This window comes from Penaeus monodon, chromosome 12 (genome assembly GCF_015228065.2).
Source record: "Penaeus monodon isolate SGIC_2016 chromosome 12, NSTDA_Pmon_1, whole genome shotgun sequence".
In the NCBI taxonomy this organism is placed as follows: domain Eukaryota; kingdom Metazoa; phylum Arthropoda; class Malacostraca; order Decapoda; family Penaeidae; genus Penaeus; species Penaeus monodon.
Window position 1 is genome coordinate 10,649,941 of NC_051397.1, and position 26,368 is coordinate 10,676,308.

Consider the following 26,368-nt stretch of genomic DNA (forward strand, 5'->3'; position numbering starts at 1 on the left):
TGACAGCTGGTTCTCTCCCTCAGGCGAGCGCACTTGCGGACGTGTTTGGAGAAGTTGAAGGAGATGGTTCCTCTTGGGCCCGATGGCTCCAGACACACCACGCTCGGCCTCTTAACACGGGCCAAACACTTTATTAAGGTAAGTTGGTTTTATTTATTAATTATTTTTTTAAGGTGTTTATTAGCTGTTACTTTTGTCTTTTTTATTCTCTCGTTCTCTCTCTCTCTCTCTCTCTCTCTCTCTCTCTCTCTCTCTCTCTCTCTCTCTCTCTCTCTCTCTCTCTCTCTCTCTCTCTCTCTCTCTCTTTCTCTCTTTCTCTCTCTCCTTATTTTCTTTCTTTCTTGCCCCTCCCCCTTCTCCTTTCCTGCCTCTCACTCTGCCCTTCCTCGTGTTTTATGCACCAACGTCTTATCCAACCTCTCACCCTCCCTCCATCATCTTTTATATATCTACTTCCGTCCTATTTCCCTCTCTCTTTAATATTATTTTCCCTCCTGCTATTCCGTCTTTTTCTGCGTTTATCGTTTTCTCTTCTCTCATTCTCTCTCTTTCGCCTCACCCTTCGAGGGCTAAGCCTATTCCCAGTCCCGTTTTCCTGAATGGACTGGCGCATCGATTTTATCTCCCGACGTGACAAATGTTGGTCAACCTCTTTAAAGAGCACCTTCCCAGCGTAGATCTCGGCCAAGTAGACCTACATATGCCTTCTCTCTGCTCTCTCTCTTCTTCTCTCTCTCTCTCTCTCTCTCTCTCTCTCTCTCTCTCTCTCTCTCTCTCTCTCTCTCTCTCTCTCTCTTCTCTCTCTCTCTCTCTCTCTCTCTCTCTCTCTCTCTCTCTCTCTCTCTCTTCTCTCTCTCTCTCTCTCTCTCTCTCTCTCTCTCCTCTCTCTCTCCCCTCCCTCCCTCCCTCCCTCCCTCCCCTTCTCTTCCTTTTTCTTTCTCTTCCTCTCTCTCTCTCCCAATCTGTATCTCCTTAACCTCTCCGTTTGTAAGGTTTCGCCTCGTCTACGCCAAAGTTTTTCTTATTCTTTTTTGTGTAGACCTCTTAAGTGCTTCTCCATTTGCTGCTTGTGTTATTAGCCCGTCCCGTTTCTCTTGTGTTGTCCAGAAACTATTGTTGCGGTAAGATTTCTTTTTCTTTTCTTCTTCTCCTTTATTTGTATATTTTTAGACATTTCCGTTTTCTTTTCTCCTCCTCCTCCTCCTCCTCCTCCTCCTCTTCGTCCTCCTCCCCTCTTCCCCCTCCTCATCTCCTTCGTCTTCTTTTTTTAATTTGTCTATTTGCTTCTCTTTTTATTCGTCATTATGTCTTATTTATGGTCAACTTTCAGTACAATAGAAAATCTAACCTCTCTCCGAAACGCCCACTGGCAACTAACTATGTATGTATATGTATACGCATGTATGTATGTATGTATGTATGAACGAGAAGATTCATTTCCATAACACACACGTACGTACGCGGCGTGAGGGAGCGGCTTCCGTAGGGTTAAGAAACGGGAGAATTGATGATGATGATCCTGGCAGACGGAAATCCAAAGACGGCGAGTAAGTGTACCGTCTTGTAAGAAGGCACCGCGACTTTGCCAAGGAAGGAGAGAAAGGGTGGAGGAGGGAGAAGGTCAGGGATGGGGAAGGAGAGGAAAGGGTGGAGGGAGAGGGAGGGGATAGGAACGGTGAAAGACGGGAGGAGGAGGGGGAGGGGGAGGAGGAGAGGGTTAGGGGAAGGGGGGAGGATGGGAGAAGGATAAAGGAGGGAGGGGAGGATATGGTGGAGAAAGGATACAGCAAGGGGAAGGGTAGAGGAAAGGAAAGGGGAGGGGAAGGAAGACGAAGAGAGGGGAGGAAGAGGTTAGGGAAGGATGGTAAAACTACTGTAGTAGGGGTAGAGGGAAGTAAAGGGAGGGAAGGTAGAGGAGGAGAGGGCTAGGGGAGAAGAGGAGGAAGGAGTCGGAAAGGAAGAAAGGGAGGGGGAAAACGGCCTTGTTTGTACACATCACTCTTCTTGCCTGACCTTCGTAAGCTTTCCGGCTCTGGAAATTATGCCTTTCTAGATTTAAAACTTCGGTGTTTGGTATAAGAAAGGGAAAAGAAAAGAATGGAGAAATGTTTGGTATGACGTCACTGCCCTCCCCTCCCCTAAACGGCCGGACGCATTTGAAAACAGACGGGAAATTGAGCCGTAGATTGTCGTATTTCTCGCGGGCGTGGACCTCGCAAGGCCGTTAGTCTCGCTCTCATATTGCTCCGGGCGGTCTTCCTCGCTTCCTCCTTCTCTAACACACCAGCTTCTAATCTCTGTTTATTTTTATTTTTATTTTTTTTTTCATTCCTGCTCCCTCTTATTCCTCCTTTTTATTCCCATCCTCGACTTTATCTTCATCGTCCTTGTCTCCTTCCTCCTTCTGTTGGTTCTCCTCCTCCTCCTCCTTCTCCTCCTCCTCCTCCTCCTCCTCCTCCTCCTCCTCCTCCTCCTCCTCCTCCTCCTCCTCCTCCTCCTCCTCCTCCCCCCCCCCTCTTCACTTCACCAGTCTCTCTCCCATTCTTTTGTCTTTTCTCTTCATCATCCACATCTCCCCCCCCCCCTTACTTCCTCCTCAACAGCTTCCTGCTTCGTCACACCTTTTCCTTATCTCTTATCTCTCTCATTCTTCCTCCCTCTTATTTTTATATCCGCCTCTCAGTCGTGACGCTCTAGTCCTCTTCTCTTCTCTTCTCTTCTCTTCTCTTCTCTTCTCTTCTCTTTACTTCGTTTTCTTTTAGTATCCGTCTTTTTTCTTGCTCCTGTTCGTAACCTTGCATTTCATATCTTAATCCTTTTTATTTTTCTTCTTTGCCATCATTTTCTTCTACTTCAGTTTTATCGTTTTTTTTTTTTTAGCTTCTTTTTAATTTCTGTCTTTGTCTTATCTTCTTGTTATTATTCACTCTCTCTTCCTCCTCCCTTTTCTCCTGCTTCCTTCTTTCCCCTCTCCTTTGCTCCTCCTCCTCATCCCTCTCCTCCCCCCCTTTCCTCAATCCTCCCCCCTTTCCTTTCTCCTCCTCTCCTCCTCTTTCTCCCCCCATTTCCTCTCCTCCTCCCCCTCCTCCTCCCCTCTTTTCCTATCCTCCTCCTCCTCCTCCTTCTTTCCCTTCTCTTTCTTCTTGTGTCACTCCCTGGTGGATTTATAGATGACTGCGACTCGTATGGGCGACATCTAGGGTGGATGTTTATTACGTGTCGCTCGCGCCGCCTCTGCCACGGTCAGCTGTGAATGATGTTTATTGTGTTCGATGATCTACATTGCTCCTCGTCCCCCCCTCCCCTCCCCTCCCCTCCCCTCCCCAATGGTGCGTAAACCTTTATAACGAAAGTGTCATGTGTTCGGATAAGTGGTCTCCTTTCACTACTTTCATCTATTTTTCTTTCTTTTTCTTTTCTTTTCTTTTTGGTTATATTTGATCTGCTTCTCACCTTTTTTTTCTTTTTTATAGTTTCCTCTGGTTTTCACCTTATCAAAAAAATTCCCTTTTTCACATTTATTATTCACTTTTTTTCTTTTTTTATTGACTCCATTATTTTTTTCGTGGGTTAAAAACTGGAATTCTTGCACAAAATCCAATGGCAGGGCGTGGAAATAAAATCGGAAAGTTGTTAGGACGGCGGGCGCTGATGAGACGCTTAGTTACACTGCGGGTCGCTGATTCCGAGACGCGGGGACCTCGGGCGCGTTCACCGGGGGAAGGAGAGAAAGACAGCGTGGGAAGGACAAGCGAGGGTCGGCGGCTTTCGGTAGTGAAGTGGGGCGGGGGTTGTCCGTAGAGTTCGTGCGAGGTTGTGCTAGGTTGAAACAGAGTCGCCACCATTGCCGCAAATGGTATGAATGCGACGGTAGAGCTATGATTTTGGCGTTGATTAGAGTTAGGAATTGATGATTAACTTTATATTATGATGTAAGGATTTATAAAAAGAAAAACTCGTCATACCACAATGGTAATTATGGGTTTGAAGGGAATATTCGTTTTTATTTAAGGAAGGAGAGTGTATTTGTTGCGTTCGTTTCAGTTACTGGGTGCGCGTGTCATAGTAATGGTATTGGGGAGGGAGGTAGGGTGAAAGAGAGTGAGAGAAAAAGAGAGGGATAGAGAGAATCATAGATAGAAAGACAGAAACAGAGAGCAGACTAGAGAAGGGGAAAGCAATGAGAGAGAGAGAGAAGAGAGAGAGAGAGAGAGAGAGAGAGAGAGAGAGAGAGAGAGAGTCGAATATCGATGACGTAGAATATCGAAGTGCAAGATTGATGAGTCAGTTAGCGGTGCATGATGTATCGGAGAGCGAGCGTAATCCCGTCGGCCTTTCCATCACAGTTATTGATTTTTTATTTCATTTTACTCTTTCCCTTCGCGCGGTAGAGGAACTGGAGGCATTTTTGGACTGAATTGAATCCAATTCCGTTTTGTCGCCCTGTTGATAAAGACCGAGGCTGGTGAAGCTTGGATATAGTCATAGTGTGTATATATAAATAAATGTGTGTGTGCGTGCGCGTGTGTGCATGCGTGTGTGTGTGTGTGTGTGTGTGTGTTGTGTTGTTGTGTGTTACTTACACCACAACATCATGATGCATGCATAAATACACACATACACACACACGCGCGCGCGCGCGTACGTACGTACGTACGTAAGTAAGTACGTGCATGCATACATACATACATACATACATACATACATACATTACATACATACATACATATATATATACATATATGTATAACAATATAACATACAAAATACAAATACAATACATATATATATATAATATAATACTATATCATATAATATATATGTGTGTGTGTGTGTGTGTGTGTTGTGTAGGTGTGTGTTGTGTGGTGTGGTGTGTGGTGTGTGCGTGTATGCATGTGTATGTATGTATATGTATAACATCACAAAAACATATATATATATATATATATATATATATATATATATATATATATATATATATATATAATATATATACCTATACATACCTATACATACATACACATGCATACACACATATATCAGCGTCATCATCAGCCTGTAATATAAATTTGCAGGTAAATAAATCCTTTTGTCGCCCCGCTCGCCTCCTCCGCCGTCCCGCAGCAGCCTTCCCCGGCCGTCCTATCGCGCTGAGCAGCGAGCCTAATTGTGTTTGTGGAAAAGACGAGTCCATCGCGGTGTGACTAATGGTGATAGTGACTCCATACACGACGGGCTATGGTGATGTTGGGGAGTTGTTTCGCCGGCGTTATTGGTGGTGGGGTCGGGGGGGGGTGAGGGGGTTATGTGCGAGGGGTGTGAGTGGGTGGAAGAGGAGGAGGAAGAGAGGGGCGGGGAGGTAGGGTGAGGTAAAGAGATGAGAGGGAAGGAAAGGAAAGGAGAGGGGAGAAAAGGATGCGGGATATGAATGTAGACAGACAGAGAGTGAATGATTAAGAGTGAGAAGGAAAGAAAGAGTGACAGGTACATATGGCCTAAGGCAGAGACAGTCAGTCCATCAGGGAAAGAGAAGGAGAGAATGAAAGAGAGCAGAGACAGATAGAGAGGGAGTTAGAAGGTGAGAAAGAGAGAAGAAGAAGAAAATAGAAGAAGAAGAAGAAGAAGAAAAGGAGGAGGAGGAGGAGGAAGAGGAGGCAGAAGAAAAAGAGATAGGTTGGGGAGGCAGAAGAGAGAGCGAGAAAGAGAAAGGAGACGCAGTAGAGAGAGAGAACGAGAGAAGGGAGGGAGGCAGGAGAGAGAGAAGGGGAGAGGGGATGTGCGGAGAAGAGAGAGAGAGAAAGAGAGAGGGGAGGGAGGTAGAAGAGAGAGAGAGAGGGGTAGAAGAGAGAGAAAGAGAGGCAGAAGAGAGAGAAAGAGAGGGAGAAGAGAGAGAGAAGAAGAGAGAGAGGAGAAGAAGAGAGAGAGGAGAGAGAAGAGAGAGCGAGAGGAGAAGAGAGAGAGAATGAAAGAGAGAGAAGAGAAGAGAGAGAAGAAGGAGAAGAAAGAGAGAGAGAGAGAGAGAGAGCAAAAGAAGAAGAGAGGAGAGAGGAGAAGAAAAAGGGAAAGCAGAAAGAGTCGTTGCAAAATGTGAGTGAAGCAAGACAATAGGTCCCGGATCTCTTGCGGAGAAGCAGCGCTGTTGCCATGATCATGCGCGTCGGTGCGAACGAGACGAAATGTTTCATTTTAATTTTCTATTTTTATCCCCTTTTTCTCGTGGCGTGAGGTTTGGAACGACATAAAAGGAATAACCTGTCGGGAGCATATCTCGCGCCGCCTCGCCGTTCTATACAAGCGGCAAACAAGCGTGAAACCGGGTTGGCTTGTTATGATGGCGGGATCATTAGCGCGCCACGCCATTCCCGCCCCTCGCGTGCCCGGACGGAAGGGTTAGACTGGCTTCCCCCGCCTCTGGTAATTGTGCCGGGAGTATATTTGAGAATGAAGTTCAAATCGACATGAAATCTCCCACGGTGGCTTTGGCGAGGTCTCGGGTCGGGGTTGCACAGGATGGCTTCTCGGACCCGGGGATAAGCCGGCTCGTCATTTAAGTCATATCTCAGATGTCATGCCATGCCTTGACCCCACTCCCCTCCCCCCCAGCTCCTCTCTTTCCATCCGTCCATCCTGACTTCCATCCTGTCCTCCTCCTCCCTCTTCACCCCTCCTTCCCCTTCCCCTCCTCCCTTGGTCGTAAGTTTTTGATATGCCGCCTTCTATAATCTTCCCCCGGGCGTGTGTGATATACTTGATGCAGGATTTTTTTTTTATGTCTCTATGAGTCGTAACCTCTTGATTTCTCGTTCTTGTTACTGGTGCGGTTGTGGTATCGCTATTACTATCGTCAGTACTGTTGTTTTAATAGTATATACTTCTCTCTCTCTCTCTCTCTCTCTCTCTCTCTCTCTCTCTCTCTCTCTCTCTCTCTCTCTCTCTCTCTCTCTCTCTCTGTCTCACTCTCTCTCGCGTGTGCGTGCACGCGCGAGCTTGTGTGTGAGTATGTGTGTGTGTGTGTGTGTGTGTGTGTGTGGTGTGTGTGTGTGTGTGTGTGTGTGTGTGTGTGTGTGTCTCTCTCTCTCTCTCTCTCTGTGTCTGTCTGTCTCTCTCTCTCTCCCTCCTCCCTCCATCCCTCCATCCCTCCCTCCCTCCCTCCCTCCCTCCCTCCCTCCCTCCCTCCCTCCCTCCCTCCCTCTCTCAAAAAATACTTAAAAAGGGGGACGGAAGATGGTACAATGAGATAAGAAGAGCGCAACAATGGCTGTGAATAAATTATCGCTCGCGAATATTCTTTGTCTGACCTCCGCCTGTCTTCCATGGCGAGAAGGGAATTCCATATTTCACGTGAATATTAATTCCTCCATGTCGTAGGTGTGTTAGTGCTTGTGATTGTGTATGCATGTGTGTGGGGTGGGGGTTACTTTGTTTGTTCTGTGTGTGTGTGTGTGTGTGTGTGTGTCTGTGTCTGTGTGTCTGTTTTTGTGTGTGTTTTTCATCTCCCTCTCATTATTAGTGTGATTTCTTATCACTATTTGCTGATAGCGACATGTTACTCGGGTCTTTATGGAGTCAACGCTTTTGTCGCTGATGCTAAGAAAATAAAACCGCAGTTTTTATTCTCCTTAATGACCTTTTAGATATGTATCTTTCCCTTTCCCTTTCTTCTTTTCTCCTTCCTTTTCTCACCCTTTGTCTCTTCCTTCGCACTTCCCTCCCTCTCTCAGTCCCTTCCTTCATCCCTACTTCCCTTCCTACCCTTTCTCCCTCCCTCCCTCCCAACCAACCAACCAACCAACCAACCAACCAACCAACCAACCTCCCCACCTCTTTCCCTCCTTCCATGCCTCCCTCTCAACCTCCCTCTCTCCTTCCCTCCTTCCCTCCTTCCCTCCTTCCCTCCTTCCCTCCTTCCTTGCCTCCCTCCCAACCTCTCCGCCCGCCTAACCCCCGTCGCTCCGTTGCAGAACCTGGAGGACAAGGACCGGAAGCAGACGGCGCACAAGAACCACCTGGCGCGGGAGCAGCGGTTCTTGCGGCGGCGCCTCGAGTCCCTGGGCACCCACCTGACGCCCGCGGGCCTCGACATGGCCGAGGTGATGGGCAAGAGACGCTCCGTGTCCGAGAGCTCGTCCTTATCTTCCGCCTCCACTTCTTCCTCGTCCTCGGGATCCTCTACCTCAGAATCGGGTAAGTTTTCGAGGAGAACCTTGTGTTTTTTTTGTTTGTTGTAAATGTTATTGTTATTACTACTGTTATTATTTTCATTACCATCATTATTGTTGGTTGTTGTTGGTATTGTTTTTGTATTTATTGCTGTTGACTATTTTAGAGGGACTTAGAAACTAATCAAGGAAAATACTTTTGTAAAAAATAAGAAAAAAAAATCATATAGCATTCATGCAAAACTTGATGGCCAAATATCCTCAATCTCAAATTTTGAGATAAACTTTAAGACCGCGAATCACGCAGTCAAGGCGAGACGGAAACTGCCTGATCACTAAATTGGAACCCGCTTTTGCTAAGCACACGCACACTCACTCACTCAAGCACGCAATCACTCACTCACACTCACGCATGCAATCATTCACTCACACTCACTCAAGCACACAATCACTCCTCACACTCACACTCACGCACGGACCCACACACACACACACACACACACACACACACACACACACACACACACACACACACACACACACACACACACACACACACACACACACACACTACCTCCCCCCCCCACACACACCCCCCCCCACGCACGCACGCCCCCGCACCCGCTTCCCAAGGGCGTGCGGTGTGATGTTGGGAGAGCCGGCGCGCGCAGTGTGGTCGGGCGGCGCGCGAGCCCGACGTGCGTGACGCAACAAGCTATCACGCAGGCAGGCGGCTCAGCTCGCCTCGACAGAATTCCTCGCGAGTGATTCAGATTTTTCTTCGTTTCTCTCTTCCCTCCTCTTCTTTCTCTACCTGCTCTCTCTTTCTCTCTCTCTCTTCTGTCTTCTCTCCTCTCTGACTCCTCTCTCTCTATCTCTTCCACTCTCTCTCTCTCTACCTCCTCTTCTCTCTCTCGTCTCTTTCTCTCTCTCTCTTTCTCCTATCCTCTCCTCTCTCCGCTCTCTTTTACTTGTTTTCCTTTCTTTACTTGTCTTCGTTACCTTTAATCTTTTCTTTTCTTTTCTCTTTTTTAGGGTGGAGGTAGGGAGTTTTTGCGATTTTTTTGCTTTCGTTTGTTTTTATTGTGATCTGTATGTGATGAGCCAGGAAATTTATTTGATTATATATTAAATACTATATGTATACACACACACACACACACACACCACACACACACACCCACACACACACACACTCACCACACACACCACACACACATCACCACACATGTATTTTCATCTTTTACCTTACATATGCATTACCATATGCATAGCATATTATATATATATATATATATATATATATATATATATATATATATATATATATATATTATTCCGTGGCAAGTACGTTTAGTAATTTATTTATTTAATTTTACTTTTTTTTTTACTTTACTTTCCGACTTTACTTTACTATACTTACTTTTTGTGGGTGGGAAGGTTTTTTATGATGGAGGTAGAAGAGTGATTTCGTTGTTGATTATGTCCTCTAGGGTTTTTTTTTTTTTAATAATCATGTAAAGTTTAAGACTTAAATGTACTTTTTAAAAAATACAGTAAATCTTTATTCTGTTGACTGAATGCGAACGTTACCGCGAATTGATACTAGATATGAAAGAGCCCAAAGCCAGGTATTGGATTTCAGAGAAAAAACGTCCGTTTTGATGTAATGTCCTTGTTACGCAACAAAGCCTTATTTTGGAGCTAATTGTCTCAAAGTGCCGCGCAGGTCAAGCTCTTATGTGGCCGGCTGCCCCCCCCCCCCCCTCGTCACTGGCTGGGGTGAGACCTCGTTGCTTTTATTAGTATGAGTGGGACGAATGGCTTCACAAAATAAGAGATATGATTTTCGACATTTAGATGTTATTTATTTATTTATTTATTTATTTATTTATTTATTTACATTTGTCACGGTGCCGTCTGTATCTCAACAAGGCGGTAGCCTCTTTAAGCCAAAATGATTAAAAATGCAAATATGAATTTGAAGACCCTGGTTGTAAATTCCAAGGTTTCCTTCACGCCCATCGACCCTCAACGGGAAAAAAGAACCAAAGGCAGAGAGGAGGAGGTGCTGAGCTGAGCGCTGAGCCGCGTTCGCTTTAGCCGAGGCGGGAGTGGCACTCAGTAGCTCAGAAGTCCTTTTTCCCGCGGGCCATTATACTCAGTCAGCCCGTCGCTCGCTGCTCCTTACTGACCTACTTCTGCGTGCGATCGCAGCGCCGCGCGGTCATTCCCTGCGCCGCGTAATGGACGGAGTGGAATCGCGGGGCCGTTCAGGTAACACGCTCACTTGACACGTTCTGGGGAGGGTCTCTACCGGTAGCGTTCAAGGGAGGGCGTTTAGGGGCGAGCATAAGCCGGTGGCGTTCAAGGAAGAGCAATTGTGGCTGAGGAAGGACGTTCAACGGCGGACATCCCTGGCGAGAGCGCTGGCCCTCCGCGTCCTTGATGCTCCTCCGGCCCGAGTCCCCGGCGCGGTTGGCCCTTCCACCTGCCGAGCCCTGTGCGGTGACCGACCAAGCCCTAATTGATCGATACGCCACACGTCCCCCGTCGTCTCGCCGCTGGCCGCCCACGCCGCCCACCGCGCCTCACGCCCTCCTCTGCTGCAGCCATACACGCAAGAGAGTCGTCATGGTTACCGTCGCGGTTGTTGCGCAGCTCATGTGTTGGAGCGTCGTAGAGCCCAAAGCCTACGACGAAAGATATCACAACAGTAGTGGTGACGATTATATTGGTGGAGATAACAATGATAATGATAATGATGATTTTCATAGTAATGATAATGGTGATAAAGACAAAGATTGTAACGATAATGAAAAAAAAAAAAAAAAATGATAACAATACTACTACTAATAATAATGATGATAATAATAATAATAATAATAATAATAATAATAATAATGAATAACACATGCACTTCATCACCACGGCTATACCAACTGCAATTTTACACTACGGCCTGTTCCACAGCGCATGGTTGGTGCCAATTGGAAATGACATTCGACTGCCATGTTCTCCATTGAGCGTCATTTGCAGATATGGAGGAAATCGTGTTTTTTTTTCCTTCCCACTCGCTCCCTCACTCTAAATGCTCATTCTGATTGAGACTCACACAATTTACGATAAAACATGTGTCGCTCGCTTTCAGTCACCCTTCGCTTTAAACACCACTCACTCTTCTTTTTTCCCCATATATATGTGTGTGTGTGTGTGTGTGTGTGTGTGTGTGTCTGTGTGTGTGTGTGTGTGTGTGCAAATATTTCATACTTCACTCTTATCTTTAAGGCACCCTGCGCCGACTTTAAATCACTTCTTCATTCTCTATCGCTATATCACCCTTCATTCACTCTAAATCACCCTTCACTCTATAATGACCTTGCACCCGCTCGTAATCACCCTTCACTCACTCTTAATAATCACCTTTCACTCACTTTAAATCAATCCAATAAGTCATCCGTAACATCATTCTTGGCGGAACTTCCCGGTCTTCATCCTCCATAAAAATAGACGCATTTCTAACACACTTCGCTCACTTCAGCAGACTTCTATAAACACTTTTCGACACCAGAACCGACATCGCACAGGAGAGGAAAGATTGCCGTCAGCGCCATCTATCGCGTCCCGTCGGAGTTATTGGAGTAACGCGGGGTTTAAGGCAAAGATTCACCCGCGGAGCCTTTATCGTGGTCACGCTCGAGTGCATGACGGCTTTGTCTTCCTGCTACTCGAGATATTTGGTGACGGTGTAATCTTTCTCTTACTCATCCCCCTCCATCTCTACCTCCTCCTCCATTTCTCCTTCTCCGTCTTCCCCTCTGCCTCCATCTCCCTTTCCATCTATTCTTCCTCCTCCTCCTCCTCCTCCCCTCCCCCTCCCCCTCCCCCTCCCCCTTCTTCTTTTCAGCGTAACACTTGAGTGCCTTATTATTTATATTTATTATCGTTTTTCTTTCTTCTTGTTGACGGGCGTAACGGCCTCACCTAATCCGTCGCCTGCTACTGTCATAGCCCCAACCGCCGCCATTATAAGCGTTCGATATCCCTTTTTGAGCGTGTGTAATAAATGGCGTGAAAGAGGAAAAGCAGGAGGAGGACCCGGGATGAGTTATGCGCCGGCGGGTGGTTGAGGAGGCAGCGGCTAGGGCTCCTCGCCGTCGCCACCTGCACAGATGGCTCGCCGACGTCCCGCGGGATGTGTGAAGGATGGCTTGGCACTTCTCCGGCCTTATGTAACGCGGAACCGCGTCGTTCCTCTCTATTTAGTCTTGAACCCCTTGACAGTATGTTGAGCTGCCATTGCTACAGGGCGCTCCACGGCTCGCCTCTTGGGAAATGTTAAGACCTTGTGATCGTCGGTTGATCAGGGGAAAGTATAGGGGGAGGAATCTTTGTATTACATTTGCAAACGACTTCCGGGCGGAGCAAGACGAAGAGGGTCAAACCTACATTCCTTTCACCTAACATAACACACGAGGAAGAAAAAACACGTAGAATGGGGGTAAACCAATGTCATTTGAATCCCTGGGAGAAGAGACCGAGCGGGATGGTTTTGCAGCGACGAGTGCATGAGGGCCGTGGCAGTGTCGTGCTCGCGGAATGTGCGAGTGGCGTGGGGCGGGTGTGGAATTGCATGACGTTTCACCGCTTCAGCTGGTCATTACTCTTTTGCATTGCACTTTTCAGGTGAGCTGCTCCAGGATCTGTCTTCCGTGCTGGGGGCCGCCTCGTCACACAACGCTGAAACCGGTGAGTGTCTGAAATTAGTGGTGTTTTAGTATGCTTTGTCTTTTTCTTGTTTCCTTCGATTAATTCTTTACTCTTCGAGTTATTTTTGCAAGAGTTACTAAACTTCGGCTACGGCGATGATTTAGTGAAAGTGAGAGTTATTACCGACGAGAAAGTCGGTGAATATGAACACAAAAAATGTATGATAAAAATATATCACAGAACATATCAGACAACTCACATACAAGAGATATAGGAGTGAAGGAAATATAACGTCATTTCTTCGTGTTGAATATACAGGTCATATTCACAGGGGTCGGAAACCAGAGTGTAAAAATAACGAAATTAATGATAATATCCCTTGCCAATAATAGCGCAACAAGAAGAGAGATTTCACAATTTTCTGCGAGTCCGAAGTCCATTAGAACTATAGGCAAACGCACAGAGATAAGGATATTTAACTTTTATCTTTGGAACCACTTCAAGGTTAGATAAGTTTTGGAGGTGTTACTCAATGTCAAGGTCTAGGGAACTGATGAAAATTATATTCTCATAGTATTTTCCTGCTTCCAATATAACAGACGTGTGACTGTCTTTATGTAAGTATATAAGTGTGTGTGTGTGTGTGTGTGTGTGTGTGTGTGTGTGTGTGTGTGTGTGTGTGTGTGTGTGTGTGTGTGTGTATGTATATGTATATGTATATGTATATGTATATGTATATATATATATATATATATATATATATACATACATACATACATACATACATACATACATACATACATACATACATACATACATACATACATACATACATACATACATACATACATACATACATATATATACTGCCTCCCTTATCGCCAAAGAATGTAAAAATAGCCGTGCTACATGCAAAGCGCCCTGTCTTCTCTCGTCGGCGGGCGAATAGTTGGCGAATGTTTCAGATATGGCTTATTTTTTCTACCCTCAGCCTGGTGGGATGGCGCTCGCCAAGACCAGCTGGCAGCCACCTGGATTAGCTCTCCCTGTCTGTGTAACCGTTGCGCACTTTTTATCCCACCACGAAAGCGGAATAATATTGTTCTTAATATTTACCTGTTTGTGCTACGGGACGAAGACCTAGGACAACATGCAGGCACATTACTGTCATAAGCAACCACAAGTTGCGTTTGATTTATATGTTCCTCTAGTTTTCGTAATATTTGGTGTTAGTGAATCCCGGAGCTCAAGGCGCCTGGCATCAGGTCAGAGCACACGGCTGTTAGGATCATTATCGCGTTACTTCGTGATGCCGCCTCGTTCCACGATGTTGTCGAGTTATCTCTATACACAAGACCCGCTTGCGGCTTCCGTCAGAGTAATCAGGTTTGCGAAGGACGAGAATAGGGTTAGCTGCACGGCGCCCAGATCCTAACCTGATCCTCGGGTTTGCTGTCTACACACGCGTCGGGGGCGAGGACCCCTGCTATCGATGCAGCCTTTTCCTGTCGTTCGGGCTCTTTCCAGCAGGCGGAATAACAGGGAAACTGTAGATACTGTTTCGAATCACGTGTCGAGTAGTAGGTGATTAGGGCTTCGGTATGCGTGTACTAGTACCTAAGAAGTGAATGGCTCCTTTGTTTCTCTTTCTTCTGACAAAATGCGTGAATCATAATTCAAGTCAAGAAATGTTAATGTTAAGGCCGGGGTTCGTGTAGGGACCATACTCGTCCCTGGCAACCGTTTTCAAGGGCAAAAATTTGGCAGGTTCAGCGGCCTTTGTTCCACCCCGCACTCCTGGCAGCCTCCTCATGTCACGGTGACATAGTGTGTGGTGTGTGTGTGTGTGTGTGTGTGTGTGTGTGTGTGTGTGTGTGTGTGTGTGTGTGTGTGTGTGTGTGTGTGTTCTGTATTGATGTGTATGTGTATCCATGTATGGTTATTGTTTACACAGAATTCATGTAGATTATATTTACAGCTGGAGTTAAATATTGGCAACATACACACGGAGACCTTGAAGAGAAACAGGGGAGAAATATGTTTATCACCAGGACTGATATGATAGGGATGGTACACTCTTATAGTGAGGGTAAACTTAACAGCAGGTTTCGTTAGCCAGATCATGAACACAGCATGATTTTAGCTCTGTGCTTTACCTTCAAAAAAGATACTTAGAGGGTTAGTTCATTGGATTGAAAATAATCATCAAAAGAAAGTAATACAAGATGGAAGCAGTAAATATGATGATAAGTAATAAGAATAACAAAAATGATTATTAAGCAAAGTTTGTGATACTGTGGCAATAATGTAGATTGGATATAGTATCCCCTATGATACACTGAAAACGACCAAAAGTCTACGGATTCGGTTTGCCGCATTTCACTTATTATTTCTAGGTTACGAACATAATCCTTTAAAAAAATGTTCTTAATTACGGCATTTGTTTACAGATGAAGTGGACATCCTAGGTTACGGCAGCAACCAGAGTGACACGGACGACCACTCCTCCATCCAGTCCTCGGCCAGTGACGGTGGAGTTACCATCTCCACACGGCGCCTCACCATCACTGAGCCTCCCTCACATACTCTCTAGGTAGGGTTTTTCGAAGTGTGATGGCGAATTGATATCAAAAACATTACTTAATTCCTATAAAAGCGGTTAAGTTGCTTTTTAGGATGTAATGCAACAGATTAGATTATGAAATCAGTTTTAAAGTTCTTTTTTTCCTTCTTAATCATATCATTATGAAGTTGATATAACTAAACTGTATATGTTGATTTAGTATGAGTTGGTTGTGTGATCATGTCTGTAATCAGAGTTTACTTCCTGATCACAGGTTTACAGCTTTATAATTAGAGGTTCATATTATATGGATTTTATGCATGTAGAATTAAGCAGTTTGTAGATTTTTACAAAGTGAAGGTCGATGTATGGAAGACAATAGATTATAAGCTAGTCCATGTAGCAAATATATGTGTCATTTTTATATCTCTGAGTGAAGGCCTAACAAGTCATTTTTTTTTTTTCATCCTTCCATTCAGTACTCCTGTTAGTTTGATAAAATCTGTATAGATAATAATGTAAGATGATATTTCATTGACTTTTTATTGGCAACATTTATTATTTAGCCATTGCTTTTACTCAGTTTTTGTAGTTATGTGGGATAAGTCACTATTTCACAAATATCCACAAGGTATATCTTATTTAGATTCATGTATATTGTAATGTTAATGATGAAAAATAATGCTCTTGGCATTGCATTGATTGATGATGAGTATAAGTTGCATCAAAAGGAAAGAATCAATAAAACAAATTATGTGCCTTTAATTTTCAGTCAAAGCATACAATTTGCCAAAAAAAAAAAATTCATTGATCCACACAACAGCAGGATGGAATAATAGGATGTCTGTGCAGTAAATTCATGTAGTGTTGTCTTGCAGGTGATGGTGGGGACATAGGAGAGGATAACTGTGGTGGTGCCAGGCAGTGTTGGATCTGAGCTATTTTGGTCTGAGAAACTCCAGAGTAAGGAGAAGCAGGAAGCAAAAGAACACCAGGACTGACGACCTCACCGTATAATGCTCAAAACACCATAGCAAGGCAGAGGCTTCAGAACATTGTAGTATTGACATGAAGAAGTCTTCATGTGGAGTGCTAGAGACATGCTTCCTTTTGTCCTTTCTCTGTGGTCTCTAAAGGTCCTTGTGGATGACTTTTCGGAGAGCTTTTGGAGCAGGACACCAACAGCCACCACAACCTTTTTAGATTTTTATTTTTTGTCATTTATGCCAAAAAGAAGATGATACAAAGCACATTGTTATCATAGAAGATGTGAACTTATATTGAAGATTTTTAAATTATACTGTATGTGAACGACAGAAGAAATGTTCGAGAAGTGATGAGTGATTGATGTGCAGATATTACAATATTTTTTTCTTTTTTATGAGGCAAATGTGTAATTACTCTTGTCACATGTAAGATCATTTCTTGTTTTCCAAAAACCCAGCCCTTTCTTCCATCCAGCCTAATGCAAAAAGTGATTCACTTCTTCACTTGTGCGAGAGGTAAATCTTTTGTATTAGAGCATCATAATGGAAACAATCCGTTCTAGTCACACAAAAGATTCCCCAAGATGGATATTGCTGCATTATCACAGATGGAAATTTTAATGCTTGATGAATAGAGTTATTCTTTTTAGTTGCTTCTATCCAACTATGGAACAAACAGCAAGAGTAATATAGTTTATATTTTTTGATAAGGCGAGTAAATAAAATAATATCAAGGTTGGTAGTTGAAACAAAGCCATTGACATGTAATAACAAAACTGTTGATGAAAATGAAGGTAAAAAACAAAATAAAAAAAATAATAAAAAATAAAATATAAAATATGGCAGTGCCTGCCCTCCTACAGCCAGATGGCAATCCATCCTTTGCTAAGTGTGAGCCTGACAAATTTTGCCATAGACACAAATTTCATCCCAAGACAGTGTAATAGCATGATGGTTCTTCTGTACTTTTTTAAGTGTCTTTACCTCTCTGCAGTGCCAAACAACCAATTCTCCAGCAACTAAAACAAACTTTAAGAAATGCTCCACTACTGTTTAAGGATGGTGAGTCACTGAGCTATATTAGTTACCCAAATCCACAGTGGAATGTGTCAACGGATCTCCACCTAAAAAATAACTGAAAAACAAACAAAGACTATGCCCAGGAGTCCTGATCCCACACACTCTTGTCTACTTTTGATTGACTTTTAATTGATTTTTACTGTCACGACTGATTCTGTTTATGAGTCAAGTAGTTTATTGATTGTTAAGGATCTTCTTGATCTTCCCTGGTCTCTTCTGTGGCCTCTCTCACCTAAGCATAAGATAATGGACCAGCCACTACATGGTTCAGAGGCCAGCCAGGTCTGAGCAGGCTGTTTGCTTGTGATAAACTATAAACTGTAATGTGTCTGCCATTGTAGCATTGGAACCTGTCACTTCAGAGGCTTTTTATCTAAAGAAGTTGAAAGGAGAATTGGTGCTATGGTATAGACTTTTTTTTCTTATCAGAATGTGGATTTGTTGTACTGCCAGAACATCATGTTTTTTTATGAGAGATTAGGAAGTGAAACATGTGAAAAGTGAGAGTGAGTACTTGTTAATTAGAAAATGCAAGACTGTGATAGACCTTTGAGAGAAAAATAAGTGTACATCATCCTCTTTCTTACTGAAATGAAGATCAATGCAATAATTACTGCCAGTTTTTAAATGCTTCCGAACATAATGGAAAAAGTAGAAAAAAGACACATTCATGGAAGCAAAAGAAGAGCTTCACCTCTTTGTTCACTCTTTTTAATATCCAGTTTAACTTGTTTTATATTCTTTTTTATTGCTTTACTTTTTAAAATCTGCTCTTGATTCTGGCCTGAACAAGAAGACCATAACATATTTCTAAGACACTCCCAATAAAGTGTATTGGCTGTGGTACCAGAGAGGTTCCTCATGATGGTCACCTGGGCTATGTCTCCTCTGTACAGTGTAAATACTGACTAGTACAACGTGTAGAGTCTGGACGCAGGGTACCAGCCTTTTCCACTGGACTCCTGGTAGCTTTAATTTCTGCTGATTCCATAGGAGTTTTTCTTCACTGTCTCTTGCAGATTTATTTATTTTGAATATTATAACAGCAGTGGGATTGGCAAGAAATGCTCCACTTGATTCCATATAATCGAAAAATTAGTTCTCTTCCACCTGTCCACTAAAATGAAATTAATTGCAATATTTTAGCTTTTAGTAATTTTTTAGCTATAGCATTAATGTAGTTGACTCTCCTTGTCTTTGTTTAAGCACCAACTCAATGTGGAAACAGTGAGACCTTGTTCTTACAGACTTTCATCCCAATTGCCGACACATGCACACACCTCAGTGCACTCGTCCATTTCCACGAGCCATTATGTGCATGTCTGATAATACAGCATGTGTTCATAAATCAGTGTGTACATGAGGTGCTGCTTGTAAATGTTGTGGCTGCAAGCCGTCCCAAGGAGTGTTGGGTGGTGCCGGTATCAAATCTCTGAAGGTGGCCCTCATATGATGATCTGTGTGTTCTTACGTTCTATACTTCACTGTTTTCGTTCAGGGTAGAGTCTGCACTGATTTTAAGCCCATTTTTTAACAATATCTAGTAATTTTTATTGGTGGTATGCTCTGCAAGTGTTTTAACTAGCCATCAACAGCTGTTCCTAATGTGTTAAGGTAAATGCATAAGCTTTGTAATGTTGCTATTGGGCTTCTGTATTTTTTTGTTTGAACTGAAGGAAAAGTACAGTGAAAGTGAACATTGCAAAATTTTCCTTGAATATTTTTGCACCACCCATAACAACCAACAATAAAGCGTTCTGGCTTGTCTTTCCACAGAACATCCCATGATAAGCTTAGATGTGCAATAACTGTTATTGATAAGCTGAACATTGTTCAACAAACTTGCAATGGAGTACCACTGGCAAAGCAACAGTATCCTGTGCACTCTCAGGAATTTTCTTCAATGGATTGCAATCTGCGCCACATTTCTAGAAACTTTATCTGTGAAGTATAGCTTGGGTAACTTTATTATAAAAGAACCATACTTTGGGTATCACCACGTTGTGAAAACTGAACCTTGGAGATCACTGTTCTTTGGGAACTGTACTGAGGATGTTGACATACTATAGGAACCATGTGTCTGGGTACTACTAACTTGTGTAAACCATGCTTTGGTACCACAATGTATGATTTGATCAATACTTGGTAGAGAGAACTGTGGTTTGGGATCACAATGTCGTGATAATCATAGCTTTGGAATCACTATGCTGTGAGAACTATAGTTTTGATATCACTTTCCTGTGAGAGTCATAGTATAGGTATGAACAAGCTACATGATCTCTGGCTCAGGTAATTATAAGCAATGTGGACTGCTCTTGAGGTTTTGTAAAGGGAGAGAGGAACATCTATAGTTCTTCTCTGTTAAATTACAACATGACTGTTCAGCTGTTTAGACAAAGGTATACTAAGCTGTATGATTAAAGTACACTGAAGCCCTGCTAATTTGAATCTCAATAATTTTTTAATTGTTGATTTGAACAGTAGGACATCAATAATGTTAGATAATCTTAAAACTTGATTAACTGTATGTTTGAAAATCTGAAGAAAAAAAAATAAAAAAGAAAAAATATATCTTGCCAGTATCAAGAACTGAGCAAAACTGACAATATTGGTAACTAGGGATAGCTTACTTCATATACAAGATTTATGACTCCTGCTGTGTAGATTGGCTTCCATTAACAATAACCTTGCTTCCAGTAGTTGGAGAGAAGATGGTGGATAACATAGTAATCCAAGGGTAAGAAACAGAAGACTATTAACTGAGAGGACATGAAAAATTAATGATATTGAACTCCCTAGTTCTGCAGGTCAATTGATTGCCATGGGCTCTGGGTCTAAAGCCTTTTGGTACTGATGAACATCCAAGATGTATATGAACAAGAAAAAACCCAAAGATCTTAGTGTAGTGGATATTTCAGGCTCTTTCTTGCTGTAAATGCTAGTCTGGTTGTCCCATTGCCAAAGTGCCAAAGTCTTAGAAGCCATAGTAGTTATTGGTTCTGTGATGATAGTGAGAGCAAATGTATATTTTTTGTGTCCTCTTAGCAAAAATTTAGTGTGATCTCATAACATGCATTTTCTATTTTTGGTCATAATTTTTGTACCTACTTCACACTTATTCTTATCCATCATGCCTTCCTCAGTTATTGAAACCTGCAGAGGATTATTGATATTGGATAGTGAGAAGTACAGGAAGGTAGTATAAGTCTTTTGGTGTATATTAGATACTAATATTGTTGGCACAGCTTATATGGTCATATTGATAAGATATATATAAAAAAATAAAAAAAATAATAATGATAATGATAGATAATAGTAAATATAAGTCTTCATGTATACCTGGACAGGAATGAAAAAACAGTTTGGACCAAAAGTTTTGTTGGAAACAAACCAGCATTTCTTAACAAGAGCATTTTGTAAAATTAGGTGGCTCTAAAATTGTGCACAAATTATTCAGAAATAACATTGGTTGGCGAATCACACAACACACATAACTAAGTCAGGATCATCCCAAATATTTTAAAATATGAGGCTTCATTGTGTGGATTACAGCATTGGTATCAATAAGCTGTATTTATTATATGGCATGATTAATACCTAGCTTTATTTATAATAGCCTAGGTAATACTTAGCTGTGTTTAAAACAGTTCAAGTAATACCATGCTGTATATTTTGTAGCTTCAGTATTTCTGAGCTGTAGATATTGTAGCTTTAATGTTATGCAACTATGTTAAATATAGCTAAGGATATATTGTGCAGTTCAATAGTGGCTTAGGAATTACCATGCTATATTGCATATAGCTTTGTATGACCTAATCTCGGACCTCACAGGTTTGGTATCGAGAAGAGAACTGTATTTCTCAGTATGCATTGTTGTTGTTTTCATTTTTACAAAGTGAGGCTTCTATAAAGTAAATAATAATGACAAAACTTCTCCTTATCATGCATTGCCATGATCTGGTTTTAAATCAAGAAGATATTTCCATAGTGATGAATATATCATGGTTATATGTGGGTAAACTGTTAGTATAAGTCATCATCACAACCCCGTTACCCACATAGCCTTGAATGTTATTGTAGTCAGTCACTACCAACCAAACTTAAAATCTAGTGTTGCCAGTCTACCTGTGACAAAACATTTTTTTTTGAAACTGGTGTGGATATTGGAGTTTTTTAGATTTAAATTTAAAAGTTTACTCAACTTTTGTAACTTGTAGGTCAAACTGAATGTGGGTCTGACTAATGTATAAAACCTGGCATCACTTATATAGGTACTCTGCTGCCCAGGAAAGTTGCAGCAAAGCAGCTTAGCACCTCACCCATCTTGACACATTCCTGTTTACAGATGTTTTAATAATTCTACTCTTTTATGTAAGACAACTGAAGCTAAGGGCCACTCTCTCTTTTAATGCATGACTAGATACAAGTGGGGTAACTGTGTAAATGTGTTTTGAGTATAAATGTTTATTTTCATGTGAAACATTTTGTGAAATGTATTATAGTACTATTAAGTTTGAGCATTGCATTTTCAAAGGAAATCTAAACTTGCTAGAAATGAGTTTGTCAGATGATGTGTGGACCTGGCATGAGGCTAAACAAATTGATAATGTGTAGAATATGAGTGGGGTGGGGCAGCAGAGTTCTCTGCGACATTGAGGTTCTTCCCTCTGTTAATATAGTTTGATCTCGTGAGATGCCTGCACAAAATGTACACCTAAACAGCGTGCACTTGTATGTGATGTGCTCACTGGGGTAACAGGAGACACATTCACAGCAGTGCAAACCCAGACTCAAGCCAGCAAAGATTCATATGTATTGGGGTAGCTGTGGTGTGCATTGTGTTGCTGGTGCCCACCCGAGCACACTGACAAGTGCAGCCGTGGCCAAAGTGCCCAAGAGGCCCACCACCTGTCATCACCACTCCTTAATATTGCCCACAATATTGTGTTTGTGTTAACTTTCAGTGTCAACTTTGAGTTTATAAACAGCACAAGCAATGTTTGATGTGCTCAGAAAGCTAGGAGCTTTTTTTTAATAATTTTTTTTCCACATCTCTCCCAGTTCGGGCAACTTAAACATGTAAACACAAGGATGATGGTGGCGGAGGTAGGTGGGTGGTGATGTGTGTACACCTTCATCCTCAAGAGAAGATATGGGGTGGGTGCTCACAAAAAAAAAATGTACAAAAAGAAAAAAATTTGTTCATATTGTGTCAATGTGTCTTGCCCTTTCCCTTTAATTCTTCACAAGCCATGTAGGAGATGGGGAGAAAATTTACAGAGTGTCACCCAAGCGAGTTTTAAGAAAAGGCTCAGGATTGGTATATACCTTAGTGGAGGACGCTTGAACCCCACTGCCTCACCCCATTTCCTAACATGGCTGTAGGTAGAAGTGCCCAGTCCTAGTTCCTTTAACTGTATTGATTTTTTCTTATGTGTTGGAACGTCTGGAAGTTCTTTCAGTCATCCGTGAAAACACCTTCTGCAAAAACTCATCTGTGTCTTAACATTTTCATTCACCCTTTTGTCTCAGATTTGTCTAGGACCTTTACATCAAACTCAAAAAATGCCGCAAAAAACAATCTGTTAACAACTAATCCCTTTTGTGCTTGTGACTTTCACTACTTAAAACTGCAAGATGGAGGCTGGTGTGGGTCCACAATTCAATACTGTGCATCTCAGTGGGGTGTGCCAAGCTGGATGTCCTTAACCTGCCATATCCACCTGTACAGGGACCCGTAGCTGACTGAGGATTTTTCATTCATTTCTGATTCCTTCTTATAGTTTGTGTTTATTTTTATTTGTCTAATCTATCTATATGTTATAACTAGAATTATTTTTATTATTATTTATTAACAAAAAAAAAAAGAAATTTATTATATGGTAACATGGCATCGTTTCGTGTGGAATGGCTATAGTGTAAAGCATGCCATGAAAATTAATAGTAAGCTGTTTAGTAATTACTTTGTAAATAAATTTAAGTGTTTAGTTAAGTTAAGAGAGCTTGATGATGATCACTGTGGAACACATTGAGATTGGCTGTGAGGGATCAGCTGAAAGGCAAAGAGATCATTAAGTAATAGCATAAAGAAAAATGGCTTTCAAGTGTGGAGATTGCCTTTTATATTGTTTATTATTGGTTGTAATCAGTATGATTTTTTATCAGATAATAAAGCTGCCATCATCATAAGTGAATTAGTGCATCAGGCAAGGTTGTAAGGCCTACTTCTGGCCTCAGGCTACCATGTAGCCTGTTTGTTATCCAAGATACGATGGAAAGAAATAATAGCCGTCCTTGGCACCTGAATGCTGTTGAACACCATAAATTCTTATTGAGATCAAAGCTATTTCTGAAATCATTATCATTTGAAATTCTTTATTCTCCAACAGGATATCCACAAATAAAGGTAGCTTATTGGTTTAATAGCAGTTGACTGGATAGCCTTTCAGCAAAAGTAATAGTGATCCCTCTTTGCTATCTATTACAATACTTGTGTGATAATCTTGTTCTCATTGATTTTTAATCAATCAAAACTTGACAGTCATGGGTTCTTAGACATAAAGGTGGAATCTGAAACAGCCACTGGCCCCCTTCTCTCTTCTGCCATTAGATCAGCCCCTCCTAAAGTCAAACCCGCTATGTGTCGCAAATACCATAAATGTAAATATTTCTGGTAACTGTTGTTTCTGTTCTACATGATTTTCTTGAATCTAAATAAAAATAATTTGTGTATAAGGTGTTTCATTTTTTTCACTTCATAATGTGTAAGATTTATTTATTCGGAATGATTTGCACAGGAAAGTTAGATAATGGATAAACAGGTTGTAGGAATCTACATATATTTATCAGCCAAAACCAATTAGGGATCAGGAAAGTAATGTGGCAAAAAATTTGACTTGAACGAAAATAATCATGTAGAAAAAAAATTTATTAAGTGACAACTGGTAGAGAGAAGTGGAAGAAGTAAATTCAAAACCCTCAAGGAGTGCAGAATATTATGGAATCTTGTTTGTTCGTACATCTTCTCATCTAGTGAAGGAAATAGAGATCTGATTTGTCTTTAACCTTTTTAAGTTTTAGTAGAGTGCCAAGTCAGTGCTGGTCCCAAGCCCGGATAAAGTAGGGAGAATGATTATCTAAAAGGTAACACCGGCACTCTCCGTGGAAAGAAACTGGGGACCCTACCATGTACTCACTCCAAGATCATCACAACATGAAAACTACAATTAAGTATCATGCTGTGACCACGGCCGCTCAAACATAAGCCTATCGTTAAAAAAAGAAGAAAAAAAAGTGTGCCAGAAGGTTTGAAGGTTTTTGCATTTGCAATATATATCTGATATTAGTGGCTGCTTAGTACTGAGAAACATTTTGGTTACTGCTGTAGCACTTTGTCACCTGAATTTGCAATGACATACAATTTACTTAACTCCATAATCCCTCAGTTTGCAGTGTTTGTCTTTACTTACATACTAAGGCAGCCAATTCCAACTAAAAATAAACACAATGCTCACCAAAAATATTGCTTGGAATATTGCTCTGTTACAAATGGTCATTTTAAATGAAAAGTATTATTACACTACATTGAGAAATTATCAACTAGTTTTTAGTTTCTTTACAATTCACACAGTCTATCTGATAATTAACAATTATATCAGTTATTCATCAAACTCGTTTCATCAAATACATATTCTTTTACATCTACATACTTTAATCAAGTCATGGTGATAATTGGTATAACACTGAAAGACCAGTTTCTCATGTTTCCTTTTGTTGCAGAAAATAAATTCAGGGCATTAATGCTCTGAACTCTATTGTATGCATTATTGCAGTATGTGACAAACAGGGCTTTAGTAGAAGTATCAACAATTTGAAAAATGTCATTTTTATGTGCAATATGCATTTATGTAACCTTGTGCAGGTTAATGGGTTCAAAAAGGCCCATCTCAAACTCCTCAACAGGACTGATAGAGCTGCCCAAGCCATGATCTAAAAAAACTGGCAGTAGCAAGGCCTTGAAGACACGTAGCTTGGTCTTTCTGCATAGGTACCGACATCAAATGCTCTTGTTGATTGAGTTCATATCTCCTGCTGCCAAACCAGTCTGTTTACTGACTTCTTGGTCTGACAGCCTATAGACATGGACTACACTATCAAGGCATGTAAAGCTCTCTGAGACTTCAACGTCCTCGTCACAAGCATATGTCAACTGAATAGATTCCCCTAACAGGTCCCCAAAACCCTAGATCTTGGTCTTGGTCCAAGAGACCTCTAGGTCCAAGGGCTTCGCCTCATTGCTAAATGAATCAGAAGCCACCACCAGTGAGTCCAGAGACATTGTCGGCAAAGTCGAGGTCTGTAACCTTGATATTGCCCAGTGTTATTCCTCACTGCCTTTAGCTCTGCCCAATATCCAGTCCATGCAAGTGTTGAAAAGTGTTGGTATAAGGACACAGACTTGCCGCACCCCTGAGTTAACAGGGAAGAAGTTCCACAAGCCCCCACCATGCTTTACAGCACTTTCACTACCAGTATATAGGCTTGTTATAAAACCAATAAGCCATAGCAGAATGCTCCTAAGTCTCAGGATCTCCCACTGCGATTTTCGATGCACCGAGTCAAATGCCTTCTTGAGATTGCTGTAGGCTCCAAGCAGCTCATGACCGAATTTATGACGACATTCCACAGTGACTCGAAGCACTATGATATGGTCTACTGTGGACTTGCAAGGAGTGAATCCAGACTGCTCCGGTCGTTGGTGCCTTAGTAGGTGGTTACTCGGTATACCTTGCCTGGTATACTGAGCAGTGTGATGCCACAGTAATTGCTACAGTTCCATCGATCCTCTTTCCACTTCCAGAGGGGGATGA

At 42.1% G+C, this 26,368-nt stretch overlaps 2 protein-coding genes across 2 annotated transcripts in view; one reads left to right on the plus strand and one right to left on the minus strand.

The window, feature by feature from the left end:
- Positions 1-24,230, plus strand: LOC119579276 (max-interacting protein 1-like). The gene is made up of 5 exons (XM_037927021.1): positions 1-138; positions 7,962-8,184; positions 12,846-12,908; positions 15,320-15,462; positions 16,311-24,230. The coding sequence occupies exons 1-4, from the start codon at positions 64-66 to the stop codon at positions 15,460-15,462; spliced, it is 504 nt and encodes a 167-aa protein (XP_037782949.1). The 5' UTR covers positions 1-63; the 3' UTR covers positions 16,311-24,230.
- Positions 23,492-26,368, minus strand: part of LOC119579619 — a 2,881-nt gene continuing 4 nt past the window's right edge. Inside the window, exons 1-4 of the mRNA XM_037927535.1 lie at positions 26,286-26,368; positions 25,890-26,241; positions 25,599-25,721; positions 23,492-23,550 (exon numbers count right to left, since the gene is read on the minus strand). The exon at positions 26,286-26,368 is cut by the window's right edge and continues 4 nt beyond it. Coding sequence (XP_037783463.1) covers positions 23,492-23,550; positions 25,599-25,721; positions 25,890-26,241; positions 26,286-26,368 — 617 coding nt within the window. The remainder of the gene's footprint in view (positions 23,551-25,598; positions 25,722-25,889; positions 26,242-26,285) is intronic.

Excerpts from the sequence above, each read along its gene's own strand:
- LOC119579276 (XM_037927021.1), top strand. The coding sequence starts at position 64 with ATGGTTCCTCTTGGGCCCGATGGCTCCAGACACACCACGCTCGGCCTC. Across the intron at positions 139-7,961 it reads GGGCCAAACACTTTATTAAG|AACCTGGAGGACAAGGACCG; the intron begins GTAAGTTGGTTT and ends GCTCCGTTGCAG. Across the intron at positions 12,909-15,319 it reads GTCACACAACGCTGAAACCG|ATGAAGTGGACATCCTAGGT; the intron begins GTGAGTGTCTGA and ends ATTTGTTTACAG.